The sequence below is a fragment of the Sinohyriopsis cumingii genome, chromosome 12 (genome assembly GCF_028554795.1).
Source record: "Sinohyriopsis cumingii isolate HCF-2022 chromosome 12, ASM2855479v2, whole genome shotgun sequence".
In the NCBI taxonomy this organism is placed as follows: domain Eukaryota; kingdom Metazoa; phylum Mollusca; class Bivalvia; order Unionida; family Unionidae; genus Sinohyriopsis; species Sinohyriopsis cumingii.
The window spans coordinates 66,072,531-66,085,625 of record NC_142972.1 but is presented as its reverse complement, the minus strand read 5'-3'; the positions used below and the strand labels follow the sequence as shown (position 1 = coordinate 66,085,625).

At 37.5% G+C, this 13,095-nt stretch overlaps 1 protein-coding gene across 2 annotated transcripts in view; it reads right to left on the bottom strand.

Moving 5' to 3' along the window:
• LOC149786614 (uncharacterized) overlaps positions 1 to 13,095 on the bottom strand; it is a 109,105-nt gene that overhangs the window by 83,209 nt on the left and 12,801 nt on the right. For both annotated transcript variants that reach the window (XM_089977123.1, XM_089977124.1), the window contains exon 4: positions 7,087 to 11,472. In XM_089977123.1, coding sequence (XP_089833249.1) covers positions 7,087 to 11,472 — 4,386 coding nt within the window. The remainder of the gene's footprint in view (positions 1 to 7,086; positions 11,473 to 13,095) is intronic.

Genomic DNA, 13,095 nt, shown 5'->3' with positions numbered 1-13,095 from the left:
CTATCACATGTAGTTTTTTCAAGTATTTATGTTCATAGACAACATAAGTAGAAAATCCATTGTGTGTGAGATTTGGATTTTTAATGTAGCTTTAACAATTTTTCAGTGGTATTGCTATGATGTCTGCAGTGTGGCAGTTTATAGTGATGCCTAGCACTGGGGCATCATTCCACAGACATGTAGCATGATGTCCCACCCAGTCACATTATCCTGACACCAGGCCAACCAGTCCTAACACTAACCTCTTAATGCTGAGCGCCAAGCGACGCAGCTGTTAGTACCATTTTTATAAGTCCTTGGTATGACTCTCCTGGGGATCAAACCAACGACCTCCTGCATCTGAGGCAAATGCTCTAACCACTAAGCCACTGGAGCAGTCCATTGTGTGGGAACCTGTGACCTAATATCATTCACCTGGCTTACATAACAAAACAGTTTATAGTTTCTGTAAGCAGGTTTATAAAGCAGTGTAAGAACACATGCAAACTTATTTATAAAACTTTATATGATGTTGATTTTATTTATTTTACTTTGTCATGATAAAGTTTCTTTCTGAAGGGGAAGGCATAATTAATATGCAGTGTCTTATTCATCATAAAAGTCCACAATCCCTTGATATCCAATAGAACAACATTATGGCTTCAAATGTGGCAAGAAACCCAGTCAATCAGAATCACAGTCACCTCATATATACATACATGCAGCGGTCTTGCTTATTACTAAAATAATCCATGATATTGTTGATGTAACAATAATTTCCAAGTTTTATCAAGATCAGGCCATAAATATGAGTGGCAGCAAACTCAGCCAATCAGATGCAAGATTACATTATTAATCTGCATCGATCTTACTCATTATGAAACCCATGCATGACCTTGATGACATAAGCATATATATTCCAAATTTGATCAAGACTGGACCAGAAATCTATTTTATTTATTTTTGAACTTGTTAGAGATCTTATTGATGTAGCATATATTTCAATCTGTATCAAAACTGGATCAAAACTTTGACCTCTAGATTAGTAATAAGGTCAGCCAACTAGATTACTAAATTATCCCATAAATATGCATGTATCTCACTCATTATCAAACCACTCCAAGTTCATGATGATATATTGTAAGCTTGTATTTCAAGTCTGATTAAATCAGATCAGTGGTTTAAAAAACCAGTCAATCAGGTGTTAAGATTATTTCATTAATATGTGTGGATCTTGCTAACAACTTAATCCATCCATGATATTCATGGTAAAAGCTTAAATTTCAAAATTGATCGAAACTGGATTTAAAATAAAATTTTATAGTAAATTAAGTTTCTTCAAGAATACTTACCGGATCACATCAACATTGGAATATAACCCCACTACTGCTCTAATTCAGCCCTAAATTCATCTTTTCTGTCAAAATCATATACACAAAGGTTAGTAACTCATACCTTTACCTCCCCTTGCCACTGCTATGTATTACCATATCAAACTACCAATGAGGATGCACACAGAACAGGGAGCTTGGAAGGGTCTTCGCAATCACATTAACATTAGGAAAATAAGTAATAGGGGGAGGGAATGCTGAACATCCCACCTATACCATGGGTGTCCTTCTAGAGAAGAGAGATTGTGTTCCTCTTGTGAACAATAACCCTGTCTCCTGCTTAAAATAACACAGCCTATGGTCACAGGATAAATGACTATCAGGTTATGAAGATGATTATTTAAGTCTTCTTACTGTCAAAACCCACTGGAGAATCCAGCAATGCAATGAGGCTGTATTGATTTAGTTAGGTCTGGTGGTTGTCTAGGCTGCAGCCACAGGACCCACCAGATTCAGACTTTGTCTTTGAAAAGCTAAATTTGGGAGATAAAACTCTGCATGCCAGTCAACAGTTTCTATGATGTATAGGATCAAAAAGTTGTGTTCAAACATGGTGTGCAATTATTGCTCTAATTTCATGTACTGAAACCCTCATTATGCAACTTTGATGTTTTGAGATATCAGAGTACACTGAGTGTATAACCTACTTAAGCCACAAAGACAGAGCTTGAAAGGTGATTTGTTGCTTTCCCACCTTCATGGAAAGAAATAGTCTTTTGAGTTGCCACAACTTGTCTCTGTGCACTTCAAGTAGTGCTTGAAAGTGAGGACAGGATCTTGTATGGCCACTGTTTTCGATTTATCTATATTAACAAGATGGAGTGTATGATGACTCTGATTTCCAATTACAGTAACAGATTCAAAGCCAAAAAGCCTGGTTGCGCCATGATGGACACTGAACCATCTGATCTGAACTGAAGATAGTTCAGGTCAATTGAAAGGGCATCTACCTTACACACCTGGCAATCCAAAGGTATAGCTAACTGGAAATATGTTTTGTATGATAACAGCCTCAGCAAGGTCCAGGCCAACAATTTTCTGTTGAGCCATGTTAGGATCCTGGACAAATTCCATTTTGGAAACAAAATGAAGAATTTGGGTTTATTCAAAATAAAAATTGGCTACTAGGTCTAATAGGAGTTTAATATCACCGATATCTCCTCTGCCATTGTGCCTGAATGTGTCAGATATCATGAAGCAGTAGCTTCTGATGGTAACTGATTCCAACTTTTTCCTCATTGGGCCAGAGTAAAAGGTTGGCAAGCTGAGGGATCAAGGCCCTCAAAGGGGCTTTGGTATTGATTCTACATCAATCCCTGAAACCAAACCACTTTCCTTCATAAGCCATCAGAGTGGAGGGTCTTCATGCTCTCAGGATTCTATCCATAACATTCTAACTTCTTTCTCTCTCAAGGCTGTACTGACAAGAGTCAGTCATAAAAGAGATGTTCTGAGCAAGATGAAGCACCTGTAACTGTGATTTTTTAAAGATTTTTTCTGCATAACTGTAATCTTCCTGTACAGGTCTATCACAAGCTTGGGTAGAATTGTTGACCCAGGACTTGGCCCATCTGACAGGGATAATCACAAGCTTGGGTTAAATTGTTGACCCAGGACTTGGCACATCTGACAGGGATAATCACAAGCTGGGTAGAATTGTTGACCCAGGACTTGGCCCATCTGACAGGGATAATCACAAGCCTGAGTTAAATTGCTGACCCAGGACTTGGCACACCTGACAGGTCTATCACAAGCTTGGGTTAAACTGTTGACCCAGGACTTGGCACATCTGACAGGAATAATGACAAGCTGGGTAGAATTGTTGACCCAGGACTTGGCCCATCTGACAGGGATAATCACAAGCTGGGTAGAATTGTTGACCCAGGACTTGGCACATCTGACAGGGATAATCACAAGCTTGGGTAGAATTGTTGACCCTGGACTTGGCCCATCTGACAGGGATAATCACAAGCTGGGTAGAATTCTTGACCCAGGACTTGGCTCATCTGACAGGGATAATCAGAATTATGTTACAATTCTGACCTTGCATTTAATGTATTAATTAATTAAAGGCCTATGACCCCTCCAACCAACTGACAGTACATCCACAGTCCAGGTTTCTGGGTGTTGGACTGGTAAGACAAAGGTGAGTAGCTTGTAGTTCCACCATGTCACAAACAGGTCAACCAAATTGCACCATTCTATATGAATAACCTGACATTGTCAGGACAGAACATCAGCCAGAACATAGTGTCTGTCAGAAATATGCCAGATTTGCATGCTGATCTGATGTTAGGAGCACCAATGATGAAACTGCCAAACCAGCATGCAAAGGTTAGGTGATTTGATGCCCCCCTGTTGGAGGAGGTAAGTCAACAGAGTTGTTACACATAATCAGGACTAACTTCCTGAAATTTGGTACTTCCAGAGTTGAGAAACATTTATGATTACTTTCATTTCTAGAAGGTTGATATGAAGAGGCCATTCCCCATGGTCCCCATCTGACACCAACTGTATCAAATCCCAGCATCTGTACATATCATTCTGGTTGAGATTTCTCCAGAAAAATTCCTGTCTGGTCAAATGGAATGGAAAATGGTCACCACTGAGCTGGAAAGTTACTTCTAACAGGTGTATATAAAGACAGCCCAGTGGCATCAGATCTGCTGCAATGAGTGACCAAAGGAGTTGCAAGAATCTCTCTCTGAAAACACTGTCTTGTTGGAAACAGATGCAATGGGTTTGAGGATCTGTTTGATCCACACACACAAACTCCATACCCAGGTGAACAAAACACAGGGATGGGCGAAGGTTGGATTTTTCCCAGTTCACTAGAAAATGGAGATTATTCTAAAGGGATCATTTCTGCCCCTGTGGAGAATAGCACTTGCCATATGTTTTTGGAGGAGATCATCCAGATACATTGCAGCTGCCACAAAGGATGTTGACTAGAACAGTGTGACGATGCAATCCTTAATTTTGAGGAAGACCCAGGAACTAATATTTAGACCAAAAGAAAAGACTCAGAATTGGAAAACTTTCTCGCAATTAAAGCAAACTGAACAAACTTTTGTGATGCCAAAGAAAAGAAGGCTTGTGCATCCATCATGTCACAGATACATTCAGACTGCTGAGAGATAATTCTGAGTTTCACTGACAGGGGAAGCAGATAAAAAGTTGAGACTCTTCCTCATCATCAATGTTAACCAATGCTTTGACTTTAAAGAGTCATGCATGGTGATGGGGTGGGGGGGGGATTCTAAATCTGGCAACACCCAATGTATCTCTTCAACAGAAGCCTTAAAGGTAAATTCCATCTTCTCCAAGGACTGGAGAAGGGACATTGCTCAAAAGTATATTCACACTCACTGTGTGAACACTTGCTCTTTGTCTGCTTCCACTTTGGGATAAACAATGCCCTGATAACAAGCTCAGCGAAACAGATGCAAGATTACTACATTTATATGCATGGATCTTCTTTATTATATAAATCTTTTGAGCTCTTAGGTGGCACTTTACAGTTTTGTATTTTGCATAGGTTTAAAATTTTAAAGAAAAAGAATTCCCCCCCAGGTTTCTAAAATGGTTATACTGACTATTTAAAAAAGACCTTGTATATCTTAGGTATTGTTCAAAGAACCTTTGATTCCCTTTATTTTGGTATATGATTGATGGGTGTAATATGGGTCATAGAGTATACAGCTTGGCCTTACTCCAGATGTGCACCTTTCAAAAAACTACTAGCTCCACTTGGTCATTTTCACTTCCTGTGCTTCAGATGTAAATTGTAAAATATAGAGTCAATAACTTTTTCTACATTTGATATATTTGGTCATTCATTAATCACACTTTCAGAAACTGGTATTGTCTAATTGGGCAAAATTCATTTTCCCCTATTTTAATAGGTGCTAAAGATAGTGTACTTTACACTAATTCAGGCTGATTTTGGAGCACAATGGAGCAATCATTTCAGTTAACAGTGTGCTTAGATCATATGCAATTCCCGTAAGTACAAGATCTAAAGATATGTCAACCACATTACATCAAAGCAGCATATAGGTATGCCAACATTCTCTCCACTGTGCATGTTTCAAATGCAAACAACTTCACCTTACATTCGTCACTCTCTCAAAAGTACATAATATCTGGTGGGTGCCCCCTTAATGCTGTCAGCATGTATTCCAGATCAAAAAGATGGCCTACTGGGGGAGGGGGGGAGGAGAAATTCAGCCAATCAGATGCAAGATCATCAAATCAATATACATGGCAGAATGGCCACACACAACTTTAATTTAAACTTGTTATCATTACTGAACTCCTCCAAGAACCTGATAATATATAACCACATATTCCAAGTTCTATCAAAATTAGATCAGAAATATGGCCACCAGAGTAGTAACAAGCTATGAGTTAGTCACCATGTGCTATTTTATACAAGGCATGTGGGTGTTGTCAATAGTGTTTTTAATCTGAAGCAAATGCATACATATTCCTGCAACAGCTGTCTCAGACGAATTCTCAAATAAAAGAATAAGATGTAAACAATAATTACTCAATGACTGCTGAAAATTAAACTTGTATAGCATAGGTATTGTTTTGTACTGATTCTTTACCTCTTGCATCAATAGAGAAAAACTATAGATGCATTGATATACAGATTAATTGTTTCAGTCCTAGTGCAGAGTAAGTTTAAACATCAAAAAAGGTTTACAAAACGAAGGTGGCTACTTAAAAAGATAAATTCCTTAAAATGCAAAGTCCATTTTTAAAAGTATAAACTTTACTTTTATAAAACAACCTTTTCAAAATGAACATCTTTATAAGTTGTATCCAAAAAGGAAAAAGGTAACTCTATTAATTGCCACCTTTTACAATGAGGAAAGCACATCCGGCCTGTGTGTGTGTGTGTGTGTGTGTGTGTGTGTGTACATGTACATGGTAATGAAGTAAAAGGAAAGCAAAATAACACTGAAACAATTAGGTTTTTCAAGGAGATGTGGACGAACAAACATAAACATGAACCAATAAACACACATGATCAAGTGATATCTGTGTCAAGTGATATCTGTGTCAAGTGATATCTGTGTCAAGCTTAGGAAAGACAGGCTCAACAAGCAACTGATATCTCACAATTTTTAAACCAAAACAACACACACAAAAAAAAAAATGTATCATGGATCATATTTATTTCTACTTCCATCCTATCCTTTGGGCATTGTTCTCTCGTTGCCTGAACTCTAGCTTCATTATCAGCACCAAAATGATGTTAGTTTGTAGGATGTTTCACTAGAACAAGTTAGTGACAATGATGTTCTTAAATTTTGGATGCATCCATGTGGGGAGGAGAAGGTGGGATGTCAAAATTTAATTGTTTATAGAGGTTATGAACTCCTCACCTGCCCTAATTGAGGAGTGATCATATCTGGTATGTTTCATTATGGCAAATAGATGACAGCAAAGGCTTGGATTCTGGAACCAGCTTTTGCATTAAGAACGAGGCTAGGGAACGAGGTGAATAAGAGGGGAGAACAGAAATGCATGAATATTTGTGATGGTTTCAATCTCTAGTTGTTTGTTTACAAATATCACATTTAAATATGACTACAGTTGCGGAGTAAACAAAGATAACATATATTGTATAACAAACAACCAATAAGACTTAAAAGACATTCTGAAGATGGTCTTTTCACATGTCTATATAACCCTGGTTACTCACCTGTTGCCAGCTTCTTTTTATACCCTTCTGCTAAACTCTCTGGTCGAATTACTGTCTGGAAATTACGATCTACCAGTTTGCATTTTGCGTCTTGGATGGCCTGGGTCAGAGAGAATGCAGGCTCCTTTTGACTTTTTCTGCGCTTCCTTTCCTTACTCTTCTTTATATCTGTATCCTTGTAACTTAATTTCTTTGCTTGGACAGATTTGGATTTCTCTGGAGTTATCTTAGAATTTTTGGACAACCAATTACTTCTAGAATCTGAAGTCTCTTCCAAATGCATCTCTGCGGCTCCTGATGACGCTTCATCTTGGTGTTTAATAGGATAGAAGTTTGCAGTCTTAATTTCCATCCTCATTTCTTTCATGCTCTTCTTTCGCTGTGGCTCAATCTCCAAAGTTCTCCTCTGAGCTACATCTTTTTGACTGTGACGCCTCACACTGACTGATTTTACACCTGACACCTCAGTCTGAATAGTATGGGCTGAACTGGAACCCGAACCAGATGCACAAGACAGTACTGGATGAGATTTCTGCTTTAAAAAAATTTCACCTGATGAAACAGAAACTCTTTTGGGAGTTTTATCTACTGCCTTTGGTGTACCTGCATGTGAATCTTTCAATACCTCTGCCAAACATCTTGCCTTTTCTTTGGTACCAGGATATTCAATCTGATCTTTGTTGTTCCTACTTTCCTGAGGTTTCCATCTCAAACTTGGATCAATCTGAGTCTGAGCACTGTAAACAGAATCATCCTCTATTTCATCATCTTCTGGGTCTATTACCATACGAGTTGTTGATTTTGTAGTTTTGCAAAACTTAATCTGTGTTTGCTCCATATAGGCTTCATTCAAGGCATCAATGTCATCTGCCCTTGATACTTCCATCCTCTGTTTATCTTTGCTATCCACTTGGGTCATTTCACTATAAACTGAGACTGGATCTTCTCTGGAAATAGTACTATCCATCCAATCTTTCACCTCATCTTGCTGATGCCTACTGGATGATAGGACAAAATTCTTTCTAGCAAGAGCTGCAGCAGAGGTTAAACTTAAGTCATTAAACATCTCCATTCCTTTGATGCCTTTAGCTGTAATACAATTCACCTGGGTCATGGCTAGGTATGGATCGGGTTCATCATCAATTACATTCAAAGATCTATGTCCCAAGCTATCCTTCCTTAACTCTTGTACATCCAACTGAGTTTCAGCAAGATAAATGTCATCGTCGGAGTCCATTTCTTCTTTGGAAATTTTAAATACTGATTTAGCTGAATATATGTCATCATCATCCCTCTCCAGTTTAACAGTTCTAGAAAGATTGGTGCTTGCTTTGGAGGCTAAATCGCTGTCAACTTGTGTAACAGCTGCATACAGTGCTTCATCATCATCTGAGAGAAAGTTAGCACCACACAATCCATCATCTTCTTCCTTATCATGACCACTGTCAACATCTGAATGTATCTCAGTTTTGATCACCAGGCTATGATCATTCTCTTTAGACGACAATATATTTCTACCTGCAGACACTTTTTCACCATCTCCTTCAGGCTTAAATGTGTCCATCTCTGTCTTTATCTTCTTCTCAGTCACCAAAGCAGAGCTTGCCATCAATGATGGTTCTACTACGTCTCCATAACCATCAAAGTCTTCTTCTGACATCTGTGCATAGTCCTCCCAAAATTCTGGATCTTTGATCTCAAAACCTTCACTATCCATTTCAATCTTCACCTTCACATCCTCTTCAATTCCCTCATCATCAGCATAACACTGCTTCTTCTCCTCTTCTCCTTCTTTGTCACCATCATCTACATCAATGAAGTTGACTGTCTGTGAAAGACTCTTAAGATATTCATCATCTATATCATCATCATCATCAATAAATATGCATTCTGGTTCCTGGGTATAGCTACTTCTTGGTTCAGTTTTAACAAAAACATCAGCTCCTACTTGTTTCTTATTATTTGCGAGGACTGGTTCAGGAATGTCTAAGGGATCAATCTCCATGTTCTGCACCTGGTTGGTTTTTTCATGGATGTCATTCTGCTCATTTTTATTTATTTCTTTACCACAACTTTCCACAATTTTGCCTGCATTTTGATGCAATGAAGATGACAGTGAAGCATTGGCAGGTGATGAACTTGCTGAAGCTAAAGGTTTGTTTTTCTTAATTGATTTTATAGTCTCCTTCAATTTATCCAACAGTGAATTAATTTTCCTATTCTTCTGCTTATCATCATCAACAGTGTCTTCTGTATCTTGAAATGAAGTTTTATTATTATCATCTTCATTTTCATCCTCTGATGTCTCCACAGTCATCTTCAATCTATCCATCAATGAATTAGTCTTCCTTTTCCTCTGCTTATCCTGCTCATTTGAGTCTCTTGTATCGCTAAACAAAGTTTCATTACCATCATCATCATCTATATTCTTTGACTTTTCATCTATCATTGATGTTGATGGTAAGGTTTTTTCAAGATATCCTAAAGATACCATCTCTTTAACAGATGTTATATCAAATTTAGTACTCTTTTCATCTGACTTGTCTGACAATTTGCTGGTTGAAAGAGATTCCTTTTCTTTCCTCCTTTCCAGAAGCTCTAACAGCGGCACATCAGAGTCCTCAGATGTTGATAAAGATAAGACTCGGATATCTCTAGTATCCTTTGAATGAAATTTCTCACAAGGTATAACAGTAGGTGATTCTACAAGTGTGACAAATTCCCCAGAAGTATCTGGATCTGGATCAGAAAATGATTCCAGTACATTTGTATCACTTATCTTAGGGATGTTTTGTGCAGCACCACTCGCTAAAAATGACCTTTTACCATCAAAGGTCTCAGAGTCTGAAGATGATGTGCTTTTATCTGAAGTGATCATGGATTTTGAATGGCTCTGTGGCCTGCAGACTCTTCGCTGCTTGGGTCGACTGATGGTGGGTAGTTCCTCTGAATTGGGAGATAAGGACAGCCTCCTTTTCAACCTGGGATTACCATTTTTCCTTTTCTCCATCGCTGAACCAAATGATTTTTCTGCATAGCTTTCTCTATTCTTGTCAACTGCAGAGGGCTTTACAGTTTTTTTTTCAGGTGTAGAATTATAAAGCTTTGACAGTTTGTTTATAGGAAACATACTAGATCCCATTATGTGTCCACTTTCAGTGGCCCTATTATTGTCATGTTGCCTTCCTTTTTTGGAGTACCTACCCACATTTGAATGCGATGTCGGACAACCTGATTCTGAAGAAGATTCTGTTCCAAACTTGTCCAATACAAAATTTGGTCGAGTCCTTTGTTTATTAACTGGAACAGGTGATTCTGGATCATTATCTGTTGATGCTGTTATATTAACCTGTTCATCTGAAGAAGATAATATTTCCTCTATTGTGCAATCACTCAGTGAATCTATATCCATGTGTGTGGAGTCTGAAATATCACTTTTACTAATGTGAGATTTTCCAGGAAAACGATTTTTAATTGAAAGGAATTCAACATGAGAAGAATCTGACATCCCACTCTCCTTGGAATCAAAAAGTTCTTCACTTTCATCAGAATCACTCTCAATCCTTTGTACTCTCTTTCTGCTTTTGTTGAGTGGAGTCTCAGCTATCACAATATCTGAGTGATCTGAACTCCACTCACTGTCAGAAAGATCACGCTTTTTATCACTCTTCTCATCCTGACCAGGCAATGCTGTATTCAAGTTTGTTACCCCATCATTGTTGCGTAGCTGCACAGTTGGTTCCATACATTTATAATTACTTTTAATTTTCTTGACTTTATTGTCCAGCCAGCCACTTCCAGAGGACCTCCCATCAGAGACACTGTTACCATATAATCTCTTTGCTGTAATATTGCTTCTGGAAGCAGCACATTTCCCATCTTTTGATTTGAGAATCCCCTCCACTTTTCTATGTTTCTGTGTCACTGCTACTCTGCTGGCTGCATCAAAACTTGAAACAATCCTCTTGACAGTACCTGTTACTGGTGTTTCATCTACATCATCCTCGTCATCTACATCATCCTCATCATCTACATCATCCTCAGGTGGAAGTTTATCAGCCTTGCAGTCCAAAGTGTTCTGAGGTGAATTTAGAGAGGGATATAAAGAGAATGGCTTATTCGTTTTAGCAAACGAAGGCCTACTTATTCCAACCAAAGATTTATCAACTGAAGACTGAGAAAGTTTGGAAATGCTGCAGGACGAGCTGATTGTGTCTTTGTACTTGTTTGGTTTTATCTGGGCATTATTCTCTTTCAATTCTGAAGTTTGAGATATAGATGGTGCTTGTGAACCTGACAGCATATATGAATTGCTTTGTTGATTCTTCTTCGGTGAAGTATTCAGCCACACTCCTTCTTTAATTCCTGCTTTTGAAACTGCTTCATCTGCCAATGAATAAAAGCAAACAAGCTCAAAAAAGATTTCAAAATACTGTCTATTCATTATTAAAGTTTATTGGATTTTAAATGCATTTCATGAACAATACTAGACTTGTAAAATATGTATGACCAACTGCAGAACAAAAAAATCTAGGTTCAAAAATGAATTACACTTTTTTTAATAGAAAACTTTGGAAATTTTCTATACTGTAATGAGAGAACAATCATATCAGCCTAATATGTATACAGACACATGTACCAAATTTAAATTGAACTGAAGTGGCTTTTGATAAATCATGCTAAAAGAGTGGATTAAAAAAATCTTAATTTCAAATGGTTTTTTTTATATTGCTGCAATGACTTAAATATCTAATCAAATCATCTACATATGGACACAAACACCAAATTAAATTCTGTACTAAATGGTTTTTGAAATCCCTGTAAACTAGCTTTTCAAAGCTGATGGATGGACTTACAGGGACAAATTAATACACCCCTGCTGCAAGAAAAAGGGCCATAAAAATGTTTTTTGGTAATAATGTCTACTCAACTGCAATTTTTATATGCATATTTTGATATTTAGATTCAAACCAGACTGTACTCACAAGCATAGATTACAAGAAAATGTACTTAATGCACAATATGTGAATACAGTTTTATTCTTGGTGTACCAATATTCATGGATACTGTTGTTACAACAATGAACTCGAAGACCAAACATTGGTCACCATGGTAGATTAGCTAATACCAACATTTTCCACAATTGTTAAGTGTATGAGCTCAATTTTTAGCAGCAAATTTCTAACAGTCAATGAAATAAGCAATGATGAAGATTCGCATTCATGTTGGATTGCAAGGTGTGTGCAACTTGCACTACATGCATTAAGGCATGTACTTCATCTAACTATGCATCAGGCCAGCCCTTGCAACTGGAAAAAAACTCAATTACCAATACATTTTGAGCTGGAATCCAAGTAAAATTCTGACACACCCTAACCATTACACTGAATGATGTTATACAGATTATGGCTATGATCTATTTCGAGTGGTCATTATGCAAAAACTGAAGGTTGTTACAATTTATTTTGAAACTGTAATTATGACTTTGGAAACAAAAGCATAATAATGGTATAACTCATCTTGCAAGTACAGTAACATGAAAAGTCATGATATAATTGGGTCAGAGGCACATCTGTTATTTTAAGCATCAACACATAACCAAAAATAAATGACTAACATAAAAATGTCACAAGTAAGTGGACATCACTCCATACAGAAATGGAGTAAGCCACTCTTTTTTATAGCAGTCAGGCTTGGAAATTAGAATCAGGCAGAAATCATTGGGACTGGAAAAAGATGCGTTCCAAGCAGACCAAATTACTACTATGTAATAATGAGGCAAACATTATTATTACAAAACTTCTGTTCAATAATCATTTTACAGTTTCACATATATAACCATCTGCTTAACTTTTCCTCTCTACCTTTTCGAGTTAAGTCCTACAAATAAATCTCATATCATACCTGCAAAGATCCAGAACTTGCAAGACCAAATGTCTTTCAAGTGTAAAAAGTTAATTTCCACATCAGACTGGGCCTCATCCTTTTAAAGATGGTTACTCAAAAGTA